Genomic DNA, 24734 nt, shown 5'->3' with positions numbered 1-24734 from the left:
TTAATCAATTAACATACTTTCTTTTAAAGTCTCTTTGGATTGAGTTGTACTTTGTTCTAGTCTCCACTTTTTGGGAAAAGCTTGCATTGGCCATAACAGATTTTTTCTTGAGATTATAATACTTTAATATTTTAATAATTAAAAATAAGCCTGCCATAGAACTCAGTGTTGTCCTTGTGACAAGTATTAAATCCTGTCAGAGCTACTCACTTATACTTTAAAAGGATTTATGTTGGACATGATTACTGATCATTATAAGTAGTTCAAGATATTAAACACTTAGTTTGCTTTCTCTTTTTTCTTCTTGGTTTGTTTGTTTGATTGTTTGTTCATTTTTAAAGAAAAATAGGGCACATCTCCCTCTCCTTCCCAGTTCCCCACAGTTCAGTATTTCTGCAAACCATTAAATTCCTAGAGAATGTCAGAAGCTATCATGACAACTTCTGTTATAAGAGACTTGGTCAGGACTAACACTTCAATAAAGTGAAATCTCCTAGCCCATCTAGCAGTAATTCCTCTTTATTATTGTAGAAACTTCTTTGATGGGGCTGTGGGACTCATCCAGCAATGAAACTGAGAGCAGTGGATTAGGAGGCACAGATACTGCAGAAACATGACTCATTTCAAAACGGGGTATGTCTTTGATATTTAGTTATTATTTTCACTGCCTCCAAAGCAAAACCTGTGAATTTCACATGCTGCTGGAAAGAGGCTAATTGGGAATGAGAAGGAAGGACCTGATGAAGGCTAAAGATTTTTTTAATAGAAAATGAGAGATGCTATTTACACTGCTCCCTGAAAGCAAAATAAATTGTAGAAAATTATTATCCTAAAAAAACAGATTACATTGTTCCTGAATATGCAGATTCATATTCCCTAAGAACAGTAAAACCAGGTTATAATAATCAGCCTAAAAAATCATCCTTTGCATCATAAAAATAAGTTGCTTCCATGTGGCAAGGTTTTGATGAAAAACAGGATTAAGTAGTGCTACAGAGACACAATGGTTTGCATTTTTATCCTATGCAGAGAAGGTAGTCAGTAGCTTTCTGCTGTTTACCTTAGCCTGGGGATTAGGGTAATATGTAGGCTCAATGCTTGAAATCAGTGCTTGAAAATGAATCCCCTGAATCAGCATATTCCTAGAGTTGAGGGGCTGGTTATGAGTACACAGGTCAATCTAGAGGCCATTTGACCTGCTCCCTCAGGGACTCACAGGACCTGGCAAGCAAGGAGGGTAAGACTGTCACATCTTCGCCAAGTGACGTTTTGGGAGGTCTGGACAGTAAAGGTGGCAAAATGCAGGATGAACAGAGTTGAACAGGCTGGCTGGGATCATCTTTTTTCCCCGAAAGTATTTTCAAATGTCATTTTCACCTGACAAGCTAACTCCCCTGCCGGGTGTGCATCTGTTTGGTGGACCCTTGTGGCACAAGGGGTGCTCCCCCAGAACAGCTCTTCTCACCCTAAAGCAGCCAGGAACTTCGGTGTGACTCGCCCTGTTGGATGATGCCAACAAGTCAGCTCTGGCGAGGTAGGACCTGTTTGCAGGCCAGGGTCTCTGCTGAGTTTATAACATCTCCTGGGTGTGAGGTGTAAAGATGGCACGGCTGCTGCTTCCTCTTGTGCCCAGATTGAGAGTGCAGACAAAAGCACTGACACTTTTCCCTATTACTTGCTTGCCGTGAAGATGGCTTTGCTGCCCCTGCTGCCTCCACACAGCCTTCCTTCCCCCCTGGCAGTCACGGTCACACAACACAAGCATCAAACAGCGCTGTGCAATACCTCCACTGGCTAGAGAGGGGTGAGAGTGCCCAGCGCAGCACCACATCAGCCCCATGGCCCCCAGACAGCCCAGGGTTCACTTTAACTGAGGCGAATAGCACGGGAGCATGTGCTTAGAGCTAAGCACACATTTCAGATATGTGATTTACCAGTGCTTAAAATAGCATAATCCACTGGCCAACACAGGCTTGAATTCACAGAGACAAAAAATCTAATAATGGAGGAAGGGACATATAATGTTAACAGGAACATTGAAAATTAATTTTGAGACACATGTTTTCTTTTCTTAAAAACACATTTGCATATTGGTTTTATAGCAAGGATTTGGAAACAAAAGCTGTGCATAAAAGGAACAGATGTTTTAGCCTGGTGATGTTTCCTGTTTGAAGAGAGTGAAATTCTTTCCACATCACATGAAGCATTTCAGGATTGCCATTAACTCTCTATATAAAGCACCCCCTTGCAAAGATTCCTGACACAAGCACCATGCCCAGACAGAATGTGTTTTCCCTACCTCATGATGTAGGGAAACCAATGCAGTTAAAAACTGTTTAGATTTTTAAAAACCTGTGACATGTGGTCTTATCATCATAAGTGGATTAGTCATAAAGCTTGTTTTAAGAGATGGCAGCAGCAATACAAATAGTTTTTTGATTCTGAGTTTCTAGACAGAAGTTAGTCTGCAAGAAAATAACTGGAGGGGAGAAGAAAGTTCATTTACTACAAATAAAAAGGTAGGGTTTTTTGCCGTGACTTACCCTCTTGTTCCCATATCCAGTTACTGTGTGTTCAAACAGTGTTGTTTGGTATTCCCTTTCCTCTTAATGTCTTTGCAGCATACAAAAGTGTTAAATGTTTTAAACATAAAAGCCTTTGTCAAAATCTGTGCGCCTAGAAGCGTCTCCAAGTGTCCCCCCCACTCTATCTAGTCTAATAAAAGCTCTTACCTATTACTTTCTTGTATTCATCACACTAAAAAACACACTGCAAATCACACAGCTAAAGAGACCTCACACATGTTTTCAAGTGAAAGCTGTATGCAGGAAAAACTCTAGAATTTAGAGATGCATTCTTTGCACTAAGGCCTAGCATTAGGTTCTGATTGGCCAGATCAACTACAAGCTGCTGGCAGAATTGTATTCTACATTTCCCAAAGAGAACTTGAATATCTATGCAATGATTGATGGATGAGCCCTGTACCTTGGTTTTATTCCTGCAGTGTATTGCCAGTCAAATGTGAGGGTTAATAAGAGCATTATAGTTCAGGTCAGAAGTACACCTTTGAAATGGATTCTCTACTCATTGCCCCTCATTCCTCATCATGGAGCAGGTGCCAACATCATTCCCTTTCGAGGACAACATCACTCTTTTCACATGACACCATCCCAGGAGATATTTTTCTCAGCAGCGTATGAGCATTGACTCTATAGAGCCACACTGCTGCCAAAGGAAAGTCCTCAAAATGCTTCAGTGCTGGGCAGCACCTCCCCAGCACCAGTCAAATGCAGCTGCCCCAGCTGCCCCTGCCTCCCACCAGGCTGTGCCAGGGGTGCTCACCACCATGGATCTGAAGTGGAATCCAGCCTGCAAGCCCTCGCTGGTGGCCTTGTGTGCTGGGTTTGCATCGCCTGGGATTTTGGTAGCAGAAGGGGCTGTATGGGTGTCTTCTGTGAGGAGCTGCCAGAAGCTTTTCCCATGTCCGGCAGAGCCAATCCCTGGTGGCTCCAAAGATGGGCGCACCCCTGGCCAAGGCTGGGCCAATTGGAAATGGTGCTTCTGTGGTAAAGGTTTAAGAAGAAATCAAACCAAAAGTTGTTGTGCAGTTGTAACTGTGGCCAGAGAAGAGAGGAGTGGAAACACATGAGAAGAACAACACTGCAGACACCAGGGTCAGTGCAGAAGAAGGGACAGGAGGTGCTCCAGGCACCAGAGCCCACATTCCTCTGCGGGTCGTGGTGCAGCCCATGGGGAAGCAGCTGTGCCCATGCAGGGCCACAGGGATGCAGAGATCCGCCCACAGCCCATGGAGGAGCCCCAGACGGGAGCAGGCAGATACCCTGGGGGAGGCTGAGATCCTGTGGGAGGCCTGTGGAGAGAGGGCTCCTGCTGCCAGGCTGGAGCAGCCTGTCCTTGGAGCACCGCACCCCACGGAACAGTGACGCAGGCTGCAGCAGATCTGGGAGAACTGTTGCCTGTGGGATGGACTCACGTTGCAGCAATTTGGAGGGAGCTGTTGCTGATGAGATGGAGCCACGTTGGAGAAGCTCTCAGTGAACTGTTTGCTGTGGGAGGGACCCTGCAGTGCAGCAGGAGAGCGACTCCCTCTCCCTGAGCAGCAGGAGAAGCCACAGGTGATGAACTGACTGTAACACCCATTCCCTGTCTCCTCGTGCCAGCTGGGTAGGAGGTACAGCGGGCAAGGAAGGAGGGGTAGAGGGTAGGAGATTTTTTAAGGACTTATTTTACTTCTCTTTATCCTGCATTGACTTGTTAGTAGTAAGTTCACTTCATATCTTAAGTGGTGCCTGTTTTGCCCATGATGGTATTTACTGAGGGATCTCTCCCAGTCCTTGTCTCAACCCATGAATCGTTTCCTAAATTTTCTCTCCTCTGTCCAGCTGCAGAGGGGAGTGAGTAAGCAGTTCATGGGTGGGCCTTTTAACAGTGGTATGCTTGATTGCTTGACCCTCTATTTAACACTGATATATTATTTCCTCCTGAGAAAGAAAGGAATTCTTTAGCCTAGAAGAAGATTATTCTGGATCAGTGAAACTAAGCTGCCATAGGGCAGGAAAGCCAGTCGTAGCTGTATGACTCTTGTGCTCAGGTCTCAGTTGGGAGACATAACCATGGCAAACACAGTGGCCCAGAAAATAATTCACTAGCCAGGGAGGCATTTCACTCCTCTCCAGGACACCACAGGCATGGTCTTGCCAGGAGCTCAGTGCCACTTGTAACAGGGGTGAGACTCAGTGAGGGACATTTTACCCTCCAGCATTTTGTGCCTACACACAACACAATGCTTATTACATCTTCTGTGTGTTCTGCACTTACAGCATCAGATTTCAAATCTCACTGTAGAATGGGGTATGATTTCAACATGAATGCCTGTGGTGAAACTTATTGGCAGAAGGGAGTTTATAAACAAGTTAGGGTATTCTTCATCTGATTTATGCTGAGATATCTCACTCACCTTAGGCAGAAGTAAACTAGGATGAACACATATTTTCACTCTGCGAGTAGTGTCCAAATTTCACAGGGGCATGAAAACCCACACATTTCTATATAATAGGTGGAAAATTCTTTCCTCTATCTGAAATAATTTAAAGGATGGGTGTGCTCCCATCCTTCCTTATCATTTGATGGAGTCAATAGCACTGTTGCAGTGTTGATGATTTAAGCATAAAAGAAGCATTATAATTTTGCATTTCTTCTCACCAGTAATCTTTCAAAACATTGCTCTGGGTTAAGAAATAAAGTTAGTGGGATTGACAGACTAGTTTATTGGTATAACGGCAAGAAACCAATTTAGATTAGATCAAGCTAGGTTAGGTTAGGGTAAAGTAGGTTTAGGTTGCACTAGGCTGGGCTGGGCTGGGCTGACTGAGGGTCAGGGCAAATGCAGTGGAAGTATTTGGGCATAAAAACTTCTTTCTCGGGAAGTGCAGTGCTGTTCCTGCTTAGTGCTACATGCGGTGACGTCGTGGGGTGGGGTAAGAGGGAAGAGGAGGGGTGATCTCCAAACAAACAGCTGCTGCAGCTGCAGAGAGGAAAAGGAGAAAGCTCAGGAGCAGCAGCAGCAATCCGACCCTGCAACAGGTAATACTTCTTGAGTGCAGGTGACACAGACCGCTCAAATGCAAACAGGAGAGGGGAAAAAACAGTGGGTGGCATGTGGGAGAAAAGTACAGCAGTTGTACTCAGCAGCTCTCTTCTTCCTGAACTACAGGGCTTGCAGCTTGTCAGGGCTAGGAAGGGGAAGACACAGAAGTTCAGACCAACATGACTTAATGTGAGTTAGAAGGAAACTATGTCAGCTGAGGGAATTTTCTAGCAGATCTTGCCTGCTGAGGCAAAAAAAAAAAAAAAAAAAAAGGAACATTGCTCTCTGGTTTCAGCGTGGAGGCTGGTTCCTCATGTGTGGTCAGCCAGCACGGGCACACGGGAAGGCAGCAGAGCACAGGAGTCCTGAGCGTAGGAAGGTGCTCTGTGCACGCAGGCCTGGGCGGGATCCTCCATGTGGGACAGCCCTGAAAGCAACGTGAGGGCGGCCTGTGTCCTGTCACCCTGCAAGGGACACACAGATGGGCAAGGGCTGACCTGATCTGGGTGCCTGACACACAGATGGGCAAGGGCTGACCTGATCTGGGTGCCTCTGCTGTGCTCTCACCTCAGCTCATGGGGCAGCATGGTCCTGACCACCCTTCAGACACTGAGGGCACCTACCTCCGTGCCTGCCTTGGATGGTAGTTACCAAAGAGACACACTGAAGACCTTAGTGATAAAAATAATAAAATACAACAGTTACACTTTGTGAAATTTCTGCTCAAGGAAATACATCAGGCTTTGCAACTAAAATGATAAAATCTTTGCTGTGTGTGCTAGTTCTGACATTTCTTACATTTCGTTTAGTTTTCCGGGTTTTGAGCCCACAGATAAAGCAGATAAGTTTTCTGCTAAGTGAGGTTGATATTATATATGATAAGTGCATCCCTAGCATCTCAATGTACTTGGCATGAAATCAGCCACAGTAAATAAGGTGAAACTGACAATTAAAACAACAGACCGCAAGTGCTGCCTTCTGGGTCTGTGTCTCCTGCAAGAGCTACGTTTGTTTCTTTCTCCTGTCATCAGTGCCGACAGAGTAATGAAATGAGCTGTGACCACTGTCGCCCCCACAATGCCTTCAAATGAAAGAAACTTGAACACCTTAAAGCAAATCACACTGCAAGGGAGAGATGTGGCAGCAGGTCAGGCACCAGGGTGGCAAAGGGAGGTTTGGAAGATTAGCCAGCAAGTCTGAGGCAGGCTCAGAGACTGAACCCCCTACCCAATGTATAGTCTGTGTTTTGTCTGCAACAGTGCTGCAGAAGTAGATTCTGGGAGTGAAATGTGGAGTCATCCCTGCTGTGAACCGATGGGAGCACGGGATCTAAATAAAGACCATCTCTTCTGCCCTTCACATTTCACATAGAAGCAGATGTCTGAATTTTGTGTTGTGACACAGAGCTGTTGGGACAGGGAAATAGGTTATCTTCAGCCTGCTTCTGTTTCCGTAGGTGAAGAGGTCAGCCTTTGGATGAGAAGGACCTTGGTGAAAAGTTACATTTCAGCTTACTTTTATCACACTGAAATCACCTTTCAGTTTCTTTAGATTTCTTTGCTTCTGTGAAAAGCTTTCGTTTGGTCTTAGGTACCTTTTGTGTGGGGATTGTCAAAGTAGGCTGAAAAGGTGTGATGCAGTCTCACATCCGGGCTGTTTCTTCACAGTGGAGAGTTTCAGCAGGGGAGGGAGCTGTGCCACTTGCAGCTCTGGGCCAGGGTCTGCCTGCTGCCCAGCACCACATCCCTACACTCCCTGGGGAATATGGGGCCCTCCATTTATGTCAGCAGTCTCTACACATTCCAGAAGTCACTGGTATATTTTAAAGATGATGTGTTCTAATGTACAACAGCTGCCACACTGCCAAAACACTAATGTGAGGCTGTGTTTACAAATGTTACTCCCTGTTTAGTCAAGATTAAGTACCTTAAGAACTGCAAAAACAACAATTTTCTAGCCAGCCAATGCAGGAAGAGTTTGGAAAATACAAATCACTGAAAGACAGGCAGTGAAAGACAGGCTCAGAAGAGAGAAGCCATGTGCTCAGCTTGCATCCAGTGCAATGCCCACACAGCAGCATCAGACCAAAAGAGTGGTGGAGCTGCTGAGTGGAAAGCCTCAAGATTTTCATGTCTGTTCCTTCCTTTTGTAACTGCCATACAAAAATACCTGTCTGTCCAGTAAAAAGGCTGTTTCTTAACATAGAACAATGTTCTTAATTTTTTTGTCTTTTTATAATATGTAGTTTCCCAACTTCTTCTTACCACAAGATGGAACAAAGTGTCATTCAGTAATAAGATGGAATTTCATTTAAGTATTAGTTGATCTTACTGGACTTTAGTTCAATTCAGCTGTATCCTACTTTTCCCAAAAGGAAGGTATATATGGAATAGATTCCTTTATTTTGGGTCCTTATATGTTTTATTTTTACAGTATCAAAGGACAGTGATGTCTTTTGGGAAATATTTTATTCCCACAAATCTTTTTGTGCTTAAAGAAGTGATGATGTGAATAGCTGTCATCCTACATAACAGAAGAGAGGAAGACAAGCACTTTTATAGCCTCCCTGCGATTTACCAACAATAAAAATTTAGAAGATCAGTTTATCTAGATCAATTTAAGTAAGTCTGTAAGTATTGTTACTTATGGTCCAATGCTAGGAATGAAGGATAGGCATTCATCAAATTTAGATATTTTTGAACAGAGAAGTTTATTCCATTTTTTAATATACAGATACAAATGAAATGAAGTATTCGTCAGAGACATACCACAGGAACCCACAGGATCGAGGCACAACTTGAAAAGAATACTACTTATTAGGGCAGGAAATTAATAGGTCCAACACAGGAGATAAATTCTAGTAAAAAATTAACAAGTTAATTTCCTAAAAAGTAGTCTTACAGATGAAGGAAAAGTAAACCTCTCTTTTCAGAGTAGCCCAGAAGAAAATACATTTATGGGAAATTTGGTATATGCAGAGCTTATGAAGTTTTGCAAAAAGTCAGATTGTCCATGAAAATTATGTTAGAATAGCTGCAAAACTTAGCCTTCTTCCACAGGAGATTTTGTTTATTAAATCTTGAATCCAGAACTTGAATCCAGAAGTTAATGGAATGTCTTTGTTTAAATACTTCTTCCTCTGGAGGCACAAATTTCCCTTTATGGCCACAGATCACCCTAATGATTGGTGGGAACTCTGAAAATTTTCTGAGCATATCCTAAATATATAGCAAGTCTATAGCAAGAAAAGGAGCCTTTAATCTATTAGACAGAGTTCTGTTCTGGGACCTCTGAGAGACACACACACTGATTAGTTTATATTTCCTAGAATCAAAGAATTATTTGGGTTGGAAGGGACATTGAGAATTTTGAATATCCATTTGGCTCCCTCTAGTTCCAACACCCTTGCCATGGGCAGGGACACCTTCCACTAGTGCAGGTTGCTCAGAACAACATCCTTCTTTTGGCCTTGAACACTTCTGGGAATGGGGCATCCACAGCTTCTCTGGGGAACCTGTGCCAGTGCCTCACCACCTTCACAGTAAAGACTCTTTCCTTAATATCTAATCTTACCCAGCCCTCTTTCAGTCTAAAGCCATTTTCCCTTGTCCTGTCACTTCATGCTCTTGTAAAAAGTCTCCATCTTGTTAAGTTTCCTTCAGGTACTGAAGAACCACAATTAGGTCATCCTGAAACCTTCTCCAGGTTGAACAGTCCCAATTCTCTCAGCCTTTCCTCACAGGAGAAGTCCTCCATCCCTCTGATCATCTTGTTGTCTTTTGCTCTGATCCTCCCCTGTACTTGCTCCATCAGTTCCATGTCCTTGCTGTGCTGGGAGCCCAGAGCTGGTGCAGCCCTGCAGGTGGGCTCTCAGCAGAGCAGAGCAGAGGGGCAGAATCCCCTCCCTGGCCCTGCTGCCCACACTGCTCTGGATGCAGCCCAGGACACGTTTGGATCTCTGGGCTGGGAGTGCCCATGGCTGGGTCATGTCCAGCCTCTCACCCACCAGCACTCCCAAGTCCTTCTCCCCAGGGCTGCTCTCAATTTCAGCTCTTTTCCTTTGATTTATTGACAAGTCCAAAGAGCATGCAATTTCTTACAATGTTGTTTTAAGTCATATGGTTTATTATTTTCACTTTCCACAGCTTTACCATGAACATGTACCTGTTTGTGTATGACTTAATGCAATTCTGTGGACATTCTTGGATATTTACAAATATGATCATCAGGTTCATGACCTTTGGAAAAGGTAAGGCTCCTTCTCTATTTTCCTTGGACATTTTAAGTGGTAGTGACAGACACACAGAGATGTCAAATTAGAGATAAAGTTAAGATTATGAACATGTGTATGTCCAATACCAGGGACTGTAATTCAATCAGAAAGGCACTCAATTAAAAAGGCTGAACAAATTACTTGTGCCTGTCATCTACCCTTGTCACACTGGGAATGAAGCTCTTGTTTTGCTAATGAACTTTAATTCAGTGGCATGCTAGTAACATTTGAATTAGGCATAAGTCTTAATGACTAGGTCCAGTCATTATGGCAAATATTAAAATTACTGAAGCCACCAGGAGAGATCTTTGTGGTTATTACACATGACTCTCTATCTCCAAAAACATTACCGTATATTTAGCTTTCTGTTGCCTGGGGTTAGGACACAAAAATAGAAAACTAGTGACTGGAAATTCAAAATTTCTTATGATGGTGGACAGTTGTAGGCATATAAAATGCCTACTTTCTGCACTACTTGTTTTCAGCAGTGCAGATACAGGCAGGAACTCAACATTTTTTAGTGTTTAGAAATTCCTTATGCATTTCCTCAACATTTTCTCCTATTTAGAAATACCCTAAAGCAGTATCTCTAAAACAACACATCCCGCATAATGTTTGCCCATGCTTGAAGTACAGGGAATTTAATTATTTTCTCAGCTTCCTGCCTCTGTGTCAGAGCCACACACACACAGAGTGGACTGCCTCCTTCACTCCCTGAAGCATTTCTTCTGCTGCCCAGAAGTTTCGTACTGTGTGACCTTTATTTCTTGCCATCTCCAGTGATGATAGCATAAAAGCAAACCCAGCAGTTACTCCAGATTTTAACTGCATAACCATCCTCTAATCTTCCTCTTAATTTTGCCTTCAGATTCACTGGCTGACACGTTTCACTCCATAGGACTTGTAATGCGCCTTTGCCAGTTGTTATCTGTTTTGGAGATCCTGCACATCCTCATTGGCATTGACAAAAGCCGTCTCCTCCCCAGGTTTTTGCAGGTAAGTTGGTTCTCAAAGCTCTCCTTTCATGATTAACACACATCAGCCATGGCTGCCCCTGGGGACAAGCCCAGGCTGACCTACCCTGTATGTTGCTCCTGCACCCTTCCTCAGGCAGCCTGGTTTCCTGGTAGTTTCCTATCTGCAGGTGCAGGAATTGTTTCCTCAGAGCTAGGCTGGTTGGGAAAGAACTCTCCTGTCAACTTTTTTCTTTTTGAGTGAAACTGAATAGTAAGTACCCCATGCTTGGTCACCAGCATGGACCCAGAAAATGTCCAGATGAGAGGCCACCAGCAGATGTGGGTCAGTGGCCAATTGCAGATTGCAGTAATCAAACTCCAGGGGTGCTTGGTCCTTCTAAATTTCTCCCTACATGACCTCCCAGCATCCCTATATTCCCCCCAAGTTATCTTCCCCTCCTTCCAGAGGGGATGCACTCTCCTCTTTTTCCCTGACTTCCAATAAGTTCTCTGTTTAACCAAGCTGGTCTTTTCCCCTAGTGGTTTGTCATATGTTCAGCTGAAGGCAGAAAACCAGCCAAAACATCACATGATGCTATAGCAGAAAGCATGATGATAGTCTGACAATTTCCTTGCCGCGCTATTTTTTATTTTTCCTTTTGGGTGCTAATATCAGGTTTTGTTATTTTTTTCTTAATGCATTGGAAAAAGGAAAATGATTACTTGAATTTACCTTCAAACCTTTTCAATCCTTAGTATTTGAGTAATGGTGAAACTCCTGTTTCTCTCAGCAGTCAGAAGGCAGAAGACCAAGGATAGTTAGTTATGTTTTTGGTTTTCTGGATAGCCCATTTTTGTCAAATGACATATTCATGGGTGAAGATGTTCCTCTTTTCAAGTCTTCATTAACTGTCTAAATACTTAACTAATTGACTAATACAGATCTCTGTTCTTTACACTGCTCCCTAAGTATGGTAGCAAATCCATCAAAATGTAAAGAAATGCTTTTCCTTGCCTAAATCCACAGGCTTTGATGCTAATCTAGAGGAGAAAGAAGATTCCTATCTAGTATGACCTGTAACAAATCTTACATGTCTTGGAAAGAAGAGCACCCTGCTCTTAGTCATTAAAGCAAGCCTTGCCCTGACAGAGTTTACACATTCCCCAGCCCTGACATAGTCTGTTTCTTTCCTAGCGAGGCTTACACAAGGCAGAGATCAGGGAGGCCTGCACAAACACTATTCTCTGTTGCCACAAATGACATTAGCATGAAACGGATATTCTGAGCAAGAAAAGGGTGACCTTTCTTGGGCAGTGTGGTTTGTGCAGTGTTCTCCTGGAAAACACGGAGAGGCGCCTCAGGGAGCCATGTGGCACTGTGGCTCTCAGTGTTTGCCTCACATCAAATACAGTTTTGGATCCTTACTTGGTTTTTTCCCCATCTGCACCCTCACCACAAACAACTCTCTTCCTTTGATGTTAGCAGCAGCCTTATGCTGTCCAAACAAGATGCGTGAGCTCTTTGGTGGAGACTCTGCTGTCCCGTGGGTTACTAGTTGTGCTGAGAGCATAGGTTAAGGAGCTGTGTGCCACCACTACTCCCACATGCCTTGTCACACTTCCTTCACTGCCTCTTAGGAAGAAAGAAAGGTATATTTTCCACAATGAACTAGGGAAGGACAGTTGGTTAGGAGATGTTTACCTTGCTACGGCTTTCTAGACTCTGGCACAGTCAGGGCACTGATAAAGATGCACGAATTTGAGAGGGGCTGCCTGGTTCTGTGCTCCCATCACCTATTCCAACTCAGAGCTTAAAACATACCCCTGTATGCATCCATCATTAACAGGCATATGCATGCACATCCACAGTGAAGTTCACTTGGGGTGATCACTAGGGTGAGAGAACAGGTGGGTCAGGCAATGTCAGGGAAGTGCATGGGTGGAAGCCTAAATTAACATTAAACAAGTTGGGAAAGGGCCTCGTGGTGGCAATTTGTTCTGTAGGCATTATGGCAAATACAAGATGTAAACAAATCCTTGAGTGAAAGATTTCTGCCTATTGCATTTGTTGTGGTTTAGTAGCATTTAAGAAAAACACTTTGAGATACATGATACAATTAGTGGAAAAACAAACTCAGAGGAGTCTTCTGGAAAAACTCATAGAGGGACAAAGTCTCGGGCCACCAGGTACCTGAAAAGAGCAAGGTAGGACAAGGCCAACTCACCATGAGAGAAGGATGAGTCCTGTGTGATGGATGTGCTGGGGTAAGGTGAGGCAGGGGATGGTCACAAAGCTGGTGCAAAGGGATGTCTCTCAGGCCATTTACACCTTAAATAATTGGAGGAGGGTAGGAGAACATGTCACATGTCATTGTCACCACCAAAACAGAAGGTAATGAAATGTGTTAGTCTGGCTAGGGAGTAAAGGCTAAAAGGACTTGTACCATAGCGAGGAGAGAGGAAAGATCTAAGAAAAGGCTGGTGCTTTTGTGATACAAAGAGCAGTTCTTCATTCTGTGCAAACAAATTGGATTTACCAAACCAAAAGTAACGTACTATAGTTTTGTGATTAAAAAAAAAAAATTAACTTTAAATATTTAGTGGCACTTTTCTCACTTTCTTCTGCTGTTTTTTTTTTGTTGTTGTTGTTGTTAATATACAGTAAATTGAAGAACTATGTAAGAATTTCAGGTACTGAGTATGAAATTGCACAGTCATGTTACTAAAAAATGGAAGTGAATGTGCTATTTTCTCTAGCCAAATTTGCTCTGTTTCGCTTACTTGATTAACAAACTCAGTCTGCCTTGCAGAAACTTATATCACCCTACAGAACCTGCTGTATCCTATGAGAGATCAGTGTCAGAAAAGGAAGGAAATCCCAATTTGATTTTAAAGGAGGAATGAAAAGTGAAAACATTACATTTATGCTTGGTGATATGTCAGCTCATGCTTCCTTTTTATGAATGTGAAAACATAGAACTTGTAGTTTCATGCTTCATTTTTTATTTAAAGCATGAGAATAGTTACAGAGAATATCACATCTTCATGTGATAGACAGATGATCCACAAGGAAATGATCCACGGCTGAGCAGCAGCACATGCATTTTATCTACGTGTGTGTATATGTGTGTGTATTTATAAATGTACATGATTCCATGTATATGTACATACAGATACATGTGTACATATATGAAGACAATGTCAAAACATACTACTCTTCTCTTAGAAGCACCCTGCCTCTTGCAGAAAATATCCCCAGTTTTTGACTAACCTCTGCATTTGCCTTTGATCTGAGTTACCTAAAGTGAGGAGTGCTGTGAAAGGAAAGAGAATAAAGGCAAGCAGACAGGTGACCTGCTGATTCATCCAGAGAAAGAGATAGGATGCTACTGTCTGTCCTCACAGGGATATCAAAATTGTCCTGAGCAGCCAGCTCTGTGTCCTGCCCCACGAATGTGCTCCTGACCAAGGCCACATCCTTCTAGTCTTAGTGTCTCGTGGCTGCTTTGTGCAGCCCAATGCTTGCCAGATGAGGCCACAGTCTAACAGGAACAAAATACCTCAAGATGACGAGTTTGTGCCATGTCCAATTTCCTGTTCTTGCAGGTGCTTAACATACTTTATAGTTTGATTACTGGGTCCCTTCATGTGTAATTAGCAAAGCTGTGTGCCTCCATTGCTCCCCTTCCCCAGTATGAATCTCTGATGGAGGAAATCTGCTGAACCCCAGGTAGGTGGTTCTCACTGCCTCATGTTTCTGCTTGTATCCTGGTGAGAGAAGAAAGTCCACTGATTCTTCCACTTCCAGATTATAAGGCTGAATTGTGGGTCTCCCGTAGTTGTTCTGTCACTGGCCAGCACACATCCATTTGAAAATGGAGTTTCAAACTGGAGTTCGAAATGGTAACTACCTTTCTACTGCTTGTCCTTTCTCTCACTGAAATGGGATTGGATCCCAGCCATTTACCCCATGCTGTTTTCTAGCACATTTCCTCCTAGCCATTTTTTGAAAAGTGAGTAACCATTTAGAAAATCTTCCAGCTCTGACATCTAAGAACGTGTCCATCTTTTCACTGTCATGATGAAGCCCTTGGTCTCTAGCACAACTACCTGTGGCAATTCTCTGAAATAGCTCTTGTATTAAAAGTAATGCAGAACTCTCTCTCCACATCCCAGGTCTGATTTTCGGGTCAGTGACAAAGTGCCCACACCACCAATGCTGCATTCTTTACCATTCTACATCTAACAATTTTAACTCAGATCCTATTTTATCTGTTCTCTCCAGCACACAATCCCACCCAGTGCTCACACCGCTTTTACCTTTGTTTTGATTTCCTTCTTGTAACGGTTGCCTTGCCATGTTTCTTGTATCTCTGTTCTATCTGGTTTCAGATCTGCATCGATACTTCCAGTTCCCCCATGGTTTTGCCATGTACCTCAGCATCAGTGTACAAACACAAGCACATTAGCTCTCACTTTCTGTTTCCTGACCCATCTATACAGAAGTCTGCCAACATCTGACCTTTTTAAAAATCAGTTCCTCAGTTAGGGACCTAGCAAAAGATGACAGTCACAGGAGGGTGAGAAACAGGAAAACCACTTTTAGCTGTTCTGGCCCCTCAGTGCTTTCCAAGGTGAGGAACCAGATCCCTGGGGGATAGACAGGCTCTCTTTCTGTATGAAAAATTGCTCTGATGTCATTTTGCTGAATAGTGAAGGCTGCTTTATCTGACACATGTGGTTTGTGAAAAAAGAGAGCTCGTGGCCAGAATGGTCCATGCAGGAACCTGTAAGTATTATGTAGCAAACCTACCACACAAACTTGCTGAGAGCCAAAATTCTTTGTTTAAGGTAGGGGTCTGGGGAAACCAATGAAGAATAACAATGCTTAAAAAAACAACCTTGGTAATCCACTTTAATTTTGTAACTTTTAACTGACTTGACATCACAACTTGTGAAATCATTACAGCTAATGTACCTTATGGAAGATATGGCATTGGGTAAAAAAATCCAACCTAATAAAGCTACATCAATTTATACCAACTGCTTAGGTGTATGTTTTCTCCTTCAACACTTTCAAATATTCTATTTGTAAATCAGAGTGAATTGTTACTGTTCTAGAACAGCTTGACAACTCTTGGAGTAGTGATGAAGGGCAGGGCATGGATACTGTTAGAAAAACTGTCAGGAAAGCTGCAAAAAGATACACTTTTAAAAAAATTCTTGAGTTTTAATATTACCAAAGTATTTATTTTAAGATGGAGACATTGCCTGTTTAATCCACTTTATCTTTTTGTTTGTGGGTTGGATAAAGTTCAACCACTAGAAAATTGCTAGGACATAAATACTGTGGCAATCATTCACGCAAGTGACAAGCTTAAACCCACTTCCCGTAACCAAGAATAAGATGGAAAGAAAGATAAGGAATTCTACTTTTCCTCCTTCTCTCTGCAAATCTTACATGAAAGAGATTCCTTGGGACACAGATTCCAAGATATGAGGAGCAGGTCTGGGAGTGTAAGATCAGTACTTCCTGGCATGTGAGCCCCCTCAAGAAGGGCCCTCTGTATCCTACTGCCTCCCACACAGCCTGCAAGCAAGGAAGCTTATCCCTGCCAGCCCTCCAGGTAGGCAGGTGCTGCAGGAGTAGTCCTTGCTTCCACAACCTCCCTGGGCTCACCCACAGGTTTCCTTGGCTACAAACCAAGTCATCCCCTCTGGCAAGTCAACTTCCACATGTACTGTAACAGGTCTTTGATGCTATAGCCAGCCATGTCCACTTCTCTTTGCTGAAGGACCTTGAACAAAAGCAGGCCATGGAACAAAATATTCACTGCTAATTTTGTGTAAAGAAAACTGTATCCATTTGTGGCCTCCTATTTTGCCAAAATGCCACAGAAATAACAGAAAAGGTGCTAACTGAATTCAAAGTTTTCTTTTCTTTTCAGATCACGGAGAGAATAATTATTTTATTTGTCGTGATCAACAGTCAGGAAGAAGTTCAAGGGAAATATGTCGTCTGTGTTTTATTTTTCCTTTGGAATTTTAACAGAAAAGGTGCTAACTGAATTCAAAGTTTTCTTTTCTTTTCAGATCACGGAGAGAATAATTATTTTATTTGTCGTGATCAACAGTCAGGAAGAAGTTCAAGGGAAATATGTCGTCTGTGTTTTATTTTTCCTTTGGAATTTATTAGATGTGGTCAGGTAAGGGGTCAACATCAAAACCATGAGGGGAAAACGGGTTATTCTTTCCAGCTGAACTCTACCCGCATTGTGCAGCAGGCTCATTTAATTGTTTCAGAATTGGCAAAGCATATTATCCATTTTTAAATAAAAGCTTGAACTTTTTAAGTTACTTAATGATTTTTACAAAAATCCACATGGTTAAGATGCAGAGTAATTTACAGATGTAAGGTAGAATAATGCATTAGCAGACTGTATTAATATTTGTAGTTCAAAGGCTTTGACATTTTTAACAAAAATTTAGAAGGAAATCACAACTACCTTCTGGAGAACAGCAATTCCTGAAACCATCCTGGTTGCCATTACCACCCTGTTGCTTTATTATTTTATTTTTTTATCCACTTTGATCCAAGATTGATGGCACAGTAAGGCAGCACCAGCAGAACTTCTTGCAAAGGCAGGAAGGTTATTCTGGTTGATTGCACTGTGCTTTCCAAAAAGCCAAGAGCTCCTATTCCTGATGCAAGAGACTGAGAGTTTTAGTGTAGGAGGGCATATATCACACCATAAGAATAACACATACTTCTCATATGTGATGTAAGCCTCTGTGCACCTCAGTTTGTAGGCTATAACATGTAAATACAGAATTAAGAAGCATTTTAAGAAGACAGCTCTCACAGCAACCCATGTATTGCAGCAAAACTTTTTTTTCTTGATAAAATGCCTTTCTGCTAGTTTAAATATATTGCTTAGGGCAATGGCTGAAGAATATAGTTTTAGGCAGAAAAGGAAACTTATGTTATAAAAGAGATAAGAAACAGGAAAGTGTCAGAGAGAATTAATAAAGATTTTAGGTCAGCTTCAGAGTATTTCAAAATACATTTTAATAGGCTGCTGCTTGTATTAATTGATTATACTTCCCTCCCATTTCTTCTTGAAGTTTGTAAAACTAAAACAGTATGAACCTCATCTGAAATGAGAGGGTTCAGTGCAGCTGGAGAAATGCCAACAGTATAAGAGGTTGGCTGTGAAGGTTTGTTGGTGCATAATAGCACCATTGATGCATCAGTATTTTCTACCCTTTCTAAAGAACAGAGTTAAACACCACAGCAGTAACAGCAGTTGTTTAATAGGAAAGCTCCTGTGGTCTATAGCAGAAATTACCAATTCAAATAAACTATAATACAACTCATACAAATTTAGACTTCTTACCTGATTTATGTTACAGCATCCATGACAATGTCCTAGTATCTCAAAGAAGTATTCATGTCTAAAAGTGTATAGGCATCTCCCCTATCCCTTAGCCAACTACTCTTGAAGTATTACAAGTTTTTCCATATAAAGTTTCAGGGACATAAATTTCTCTGAAGGACTATTTATTAGGCATCATGGCTAGTGATATACTGACAGCAAGGTCTGATTCTTCCTGCTTATACCATAACAGCCCAAGGAATTGCATAGAGAGGGAGTAACTGTTTCTTTTTTGTATTGTGTTGAGATTCAGTCTTAAGAGCAACAGTAATAGGAAAATGGAAGCAATCCTGAGGTTGCAGAGGGCAGCCTTGAGAGACAGTGGTCCATTTTCAATGGTCTGCTCTTCTACAGGCCAGGTATGATGCAAAATTAATCAAATTAATCAATAAAAAGGGAATACAGGTGTGTTTAACACTAGTTTTATCTGTCAGAAAGTCTAGCAAGCTCACAGTGTATGAAGTCTTTCAGCTGACCAAAAATGTAATCAGACCTGTTTCTCCAGTGTTTGGAGAGCTGCTGTACCACTTTAAGATCAAACCAAGATCAGGTCACCTTTGGAGACTGAAGTACTAAGCTTTCTGTTCTCCCTATAAACAACAGTAGCAGCCACAGTAAAAATAAAATGCTGCAGTACACTTTGAGCAACTGCTTTTTTTGGACCTACTACCCCTGCTGAGGTCCAGGAGGGGGACAGATGTACTATCAGTTATGTACCTGCAATTGTCTTCTTGTTTAACCTTCTCCAGCAGTGATTCAGCTAGCTCAGCAGTCATAAATCAGGGTTGTCTCAGTCCCAAGCAACAGTGATATTCTGCCTGCCCCTCTCAGTTGCAACACCCCCATCTGAAATCCATTTTCTGATGGAGTAGTATGAAATCGTGCTGGTTTCTGGTAGAGCTTTTTGTCTGGAGGGTTTTATTGCTGTCTGCCTGCTCCAGGGTAGCACCACAGGTAACACTTCTGAAAAATTGAGCCATCTACTTTCAGGCATTGGAGTCTGAACAAAAACTGTTGCTGGCTCTGAAATTTACTTAGCTCCAAGCTCTTCTGCAAGTCCTTTGAATTTTCCACTAGTGTATCTTTATTCTAAAGACATCATAATTTCCTCTGAGACCATCTGCTTTCCTCTTATTGCAGGTACACTTACAATATGTTGGCAAGGATGGGCATATACTACCTACCACTAACATGGCTCAACTTCTCACTGTGCATCCCGCTTTATCCCCTTTCAGTTCTGGCTAAAGGTAAGGAGTTGCAGAGGGTACCAACCACTTGCTTCCTTAATATTCTTCAGTAAAATGTGATCACTTCAGTTGCCATTTCTGTTTAACATAGCTCCTCATGTGCTGTCAAAGCTGTCATAAATGTTTGTGTACCTTCATATTAACCTCTGTGTCACCTCTGTCTCTCTTTTCTGTTATTTTTTCTTTCATAGGGACTACCTGGGGTTTGGGGTTGTGTGTCTGGTAGGTTTTAGGGGTTTTTTGTTTGCTTGGTATTAAGTTTTTAAAAATCTGGGAGAATGTTCTTTTTGTCTAAGTAAAGCAGAAAGATACCCTCATAAAAGACATATGGATTCCCCCCTTCCAGACTGAGTGTACTAGACAGCAAGTTCCAAACCTTCTCCCATGCTGAGGCTGACCTTACTGCCTCAGGCCTTACTAAGCAGGTTATCATACTTATATCTGCCCACTGAGAACTGAACAGAACACTGAAAGTTTCTGACAGAACTTGTTAGTGAATAGGATATATTTATTAATTCTAGAATTTAGAGCAATTAGCACCCCTAACCTACAAAACTGAACTCAAGGAGAAAACATGCATATGTATATGAATGCATATATTATATATATGTATAGGTATATAAAATATAAAAGGTAACTGACTTGTTCATTAAGCTTTTGATGATCTTCTGCTTCCTTTAGACTAAGAATTTACCATGTTTTTACAGGATTTGCAATTTGTGTATCACTTCCTTATTTTGAATCCTTTGGCACATACTCCATCAAGCTACCATTTCCATTTACCTTCTCAATCTACTTCCCCTATGTTCTGAAAATGTACCTGATAGTGCTCTTTGCAGGTAAGTATCTCATCTTCCAGAGAGCTGAGTCTCAACACAACTGGGATGCCCTTGCAACAAAAAATCAAATGTGTACTGGGCCTTTCACAAACTCTAACCCTCTCTGCTACATGTCCTGCAGACCACTGCAGGAAAATGCATCACTACCTGTTTTGATTTCTAGTACCTTTCAAATACAAATAGTTAAATATGCAAGATACACCATGCCTATGGTGCATAAAAACACAAACCTATAGAAGTTGTTTCAGTGATGCTTGCCTTACAGCTATTTAGTGAAACTTGATTTTTGGTTTGGTTTGGTTTTTTTTTAATCAATTTCCATTTGATCATACGCTAGTTCTGTGTAGTTGTTCCTCACTCAGAACTCCTAGCTGGGATGAAAAATTATATCTAAATTAAGACTTTTACAGCAGGATTATTGAAAGGGATGAAAAAAACCAGGCCACTCCAAAACTTGCATGTAAACAGATACCTTGTCCTTCTCATCAAAACGCTTTGGAAAAATTTCAACCGAATTTAGCTGCATCATAAAGAAGTCTTTGGTCTGTCATTGGCTTTAGGATTTGAAGGATCTCATCTTTATGATGGAGTGTTCCGTTCCTAAGTACATGGAAGGAACTGTGCAAGGTTGCCAGATGAAGGCTCTTACAGTTCCTTCTAAATTAATTGTAGACAGTTTGAATTCTACTCCTTTGTTCTTACACTGTTTTGTGTTTTGATTTAGGTATGTGCTTTATCATCCAGAACCTCTTCTCCGAGAGAATGGCACACTTAGGGACAGGCAACATCAAAAATAAAAGAAGCTAAGTTTATATTTTGTTTGGAAGGACAAAATACATTCCTAGGGGATTGCTGCGCATAGTAGTTAAAAACAAACTGGAAAGATTTGTCAGTGCAAAACTCCTCTTTGCATGAACATTATCTGGCTATGTGGAATTTTCAGAAAAGGCAGATCTCTTGAATGCACCTCAAAAATACAGCAGCTTTTGAAAAATTTTGAATGTTTTGACTTCAAATGGCCAGAGTTTTTTAAATTAAGTGTTTTTTTCTAATACATGTTACAGAATTCTGAAAAAATTGAAGCATGCCACAACTCACAGCCACACCCTTATTTCAGTGTTAGTTCTTTTCTATAACTACTGATATTCTGTAATGACAATATCATTTAATCTGTAAGATTACGTTATACTAGGCCAACGTATATGTACCTCACATATAAATGCTAAATTGTCTGGAACTGGAATCTCCCAAGCAGCAGAAGCCAGAACCTTTGCAGTCTAGAGACTAACATGCTGATTAACATGCTGATTAACCCCGGCGTTCACTAAGGATCCTTCATGTTCGGGTCTCACCCTTCAGTTATCAAAAGACGGTTCCAGAAAATGCAGCTAAATCAGAAAGGCAAGTGTTATGGTACTCATCTACTGTATATTCAAGGGGATGTTTAAGGGTCAGAAATAAACACTTGTTGTCATGTGTTTGGCATGTCACTCTCTTACCCCACAGTAATTTCCTTTCATGCTGAACAGCAGATAGATATGTGCAAAAGAAGTGTGATGTAGTCAGGTCAAATAATATGTTGTTCCTAAAAAGGAACTGAATGGCTGTCAAAAGCCATGTGCAAAATTCTAGGCATTTGACTCAATTGTGCCTCATACTTCTCTAGGATAAACTGTGAGAATGCAAGTAGAACACAGGCTTTTCAAAGGTTGGCAATGAAGAATACACACAGCAACCCAATGGGTTATTCAGGCAAGAATAGCCAAATAATTCCTTAGAGGCTGGAAGGAGCTTTTCTGATGTCTCATCTGTATTGATTATCACTTATGTTTCAATTCAACCATGTGGGGGAGAAAAGTGAGGCTATTTTTTTTTTTTTTAGCTGACTGAAAACTGTGAGAAGGGAGCCTAGATAGTAGGAGTAGGAGAGAAGGTAATATTTAAAGGGAAACTAAATACTGTTAAAATATGAAGAGGCTTTTGCCTATATGACTTTTCAAACCATGCAGCCTAAGAGATTATATAAGGAAACAGTGAAGCTAAATTAATTTGTTATGAAAGGTCACCTACTGTAATTTCTGTTTATTTCATACATGTGGCAGACAATGCCTGCAGACTGTTTTGATCACTGAATATTTACAGACCATAAGGAACAAGATCAGCTTAGAATAGTATAGTGTCAACCCTGGATTTGTTTTTTTCAAACCACTGCAAACAGAAATTTGGAATTCTGTAGAGAAACAGAAGCGCTTTCACTTTGGGCTTCTGTCTGACCCAAACTGATTCAAGTGTGAACAGTGTTAAGAAACATATAGAACAGCTAAATAAGGTGACAGTTTTGAAGACAGCCAGAGTAAGTCCACATTAAACTACTATATAGCTTGCTAAAGTTGAAACATGAACATGTTTTCCTTGGAAATTCAACCCAACATGCCAGAAACAGCTGGTTCTAGCCAGTTCCAAAATGGAGCCACTGCAGGACACTGCTGTGCCAAACAGCTAAGATGATGCTTTGGCATTTCTCTGAAAACTTAAGAAAAGGTAAGAAATGTTACACATTTGCAAGAAAGAAGAGTAAGAACAATGTAAGAGAAACAGCTCTGTACATTGACACCAAGGTCAATGGAAAAGGAGAGGAAGAGCTACTCTAGGCACTGCAGCAGATTCCTCTGCAGGCCATGAAGAAGACCGTGGTGGAACAGGTTGTCCCTCTGCAACCCAAGGAGAAACAGACCAGACAGGATATCACATGGCAGCCTGTGGAGGACGCCAGGCTGGAGCAGGTGGCTGTGTCTTGAGGGAAGCTGCAGCCCAAGGAGTGCCCACACAAGCAAAGCAGGAACTGTGGCCCATTAGGGACCCCTGTTGAGGTAGCTTTTTCCTAATGGACTGTACCCCATGGAAAGGACCTATGCTAGAGCAGTGCTTGAAGAGCTGCAGCTTGTGAGAAGAAACCGTGAAGGACTGTGCCTCATGGGAGGGATCCCCATGCTGGATCAGAACAACAGTGAGAAAACAAACAAGCAGCAGAGATTAAGGTTTATTACCTAAGTGCAATCCTCACACCCACCTTATCCTGCCTGGGGAGGGAGGAGGTAGAAAATGCAGGACTGAAGGGGTAAAGTGAACGTAGGAAGAAGGGGACATAGGTGGGAGGCAATTCTAGTTTTGCCTTTTTTCTTTCCATCCTACTCTATTTTTAATTGGCAATAAATTTTTCTTCCACAAGTTGAAGTTGTTTTTGTGACAGTGAATAATAAGTGGTCACTCTGTCTTTATCTTGACCCATGAACTTTCTCATCCTATTTTCTCCCTGTCCTGTTGAGGAGGAGGAGGGAGATTGAATGTCCCTCCCTGCTGAGGAGATGGGGCTGAATGGACATCTGGAAGGCAGCTGAGGTGAAACCTATCACAGATAAAGCCATGTTTATTGTTATATGTTTAAAATGTTACATTTTGAGTTTTATAGCTGGGTAAAAGGCTGGAATAGGAAAAGGATTCTTTAAAATTCACTATGGAGAGGTTCCCCAAGTGTAATCTGCATGAAAAAGGCATGGAGCTCATGGGAGAAGGCTTCACCTCCTTCTGGTATAGAGGTAACTTGGAGCAGGCACTTGGGAGATTGAGGCAGTCAGCCTTCCATGTGTTACAAAAGACCACTGTTACTTCAGCTCCCATGCCTCTCCTAAGTTCCTGGAAAAACTCAGAACTGAGCAGGCAAAAATATGTTCGAGACAATGGCTTTTATGACAGTGAGTTGTACTTCAATGATTGTAGCCCGTTAGGGAGGGATGGGATCCACCTGTCTAAAAAGGGCATGAGAAGTTCTGGCAGCAGACTGGCCCATTTGGTGAGATGGGCTTTAAATCAAATGACTTGGCTGAGTACCAAAGTGGCAATTCTCATGCCATTGGTTCCTCCTGGGGAGTGGGCCATGCCGACCAGGGCAAGCTTGGCTGCCTCAAGCTGAGAGTCTTAGAGCTAACAAAGATGTACATGGCTATGGGGAATCCTCTTACATGCCTCCAAGGAAACCTGGATGCTCGACTGCCTCCCTGAAGTGCCTGTACACAGATGCACATAGCACAGGGAATAAACAAGAAGAACTGGCAGTCTGTGTGTGGTCACAGAGTCATGCTCTCACTGCAGTTTCAGAGACATGGTGGGATAGGTCACTACTGGAATGTTGTCATGGATTCCTGTGTACTTTTAAGAAAGGACAGGTAAGTGAGGTGAGGTGGTGGAGCTGGTCTTTGTGTGAAAGAGTACCAAGCTCTGCTCAGGGACAGACAAGGAGTTGAGAGCTTATGGGTAAAAATTGAGGGACAGCCTCAAATGGGTGACACTGCTGTGGGTGTTTACTACAGGCCACCTG

General features: G+C 42.0%; 1 protein-coding gene across 1 annotated transcript; it reads left to right on the top strand.

The window, feature by feature from the left end:
* The first annotated feature begins 5569 nt into the window (after positions 1-5569).
* On the top strand, positions 5570-23627 carry HACD4 (3-hydroxyacyl-CoA dehydratase 4). Its single transcript, XM_005490937.3, has 7 exons — positions 5570-5604; positions 9754-9857; positions 10750-10877; positions 16931-17043; positions 19414-19520; positions 20228-20359; positions 21084-23627. The coding sequence occupies exons 2-7, from the start codon at positions 9761-9763 to the stop codon at positions 21164-21166; spliced, it is 660 nt and encodes a 219-aa protein (XP_005490994.1). The 5' UTR covers positions 5570-5604; positions 9754-9760; the 3' UTR covers positions 21167-23627.
* The last annotated feature ends 1107 nt before the right edge of the window (positions 23628-24734 follow it).

Source organism: Zonotrichia albicollis, chromosome Z (assembly GCF_047830755.1).
Source record: "Zonotrichia albicollis isolate bZonAlb1 chromosome Z, bZonAlb1.hap1, whole genome shotgun sequence".
Classification (NCBI taxonomy): domain Eukaryota; kingdom Metazoa; phylum Chordata; class Aves; order Passeriformes; family Passerellidae; genus Zonotrichia; species Zonotrichia albicollis.
This window is presented reverse-complemented; position numbering and strand designations above follow the sequence as displayed.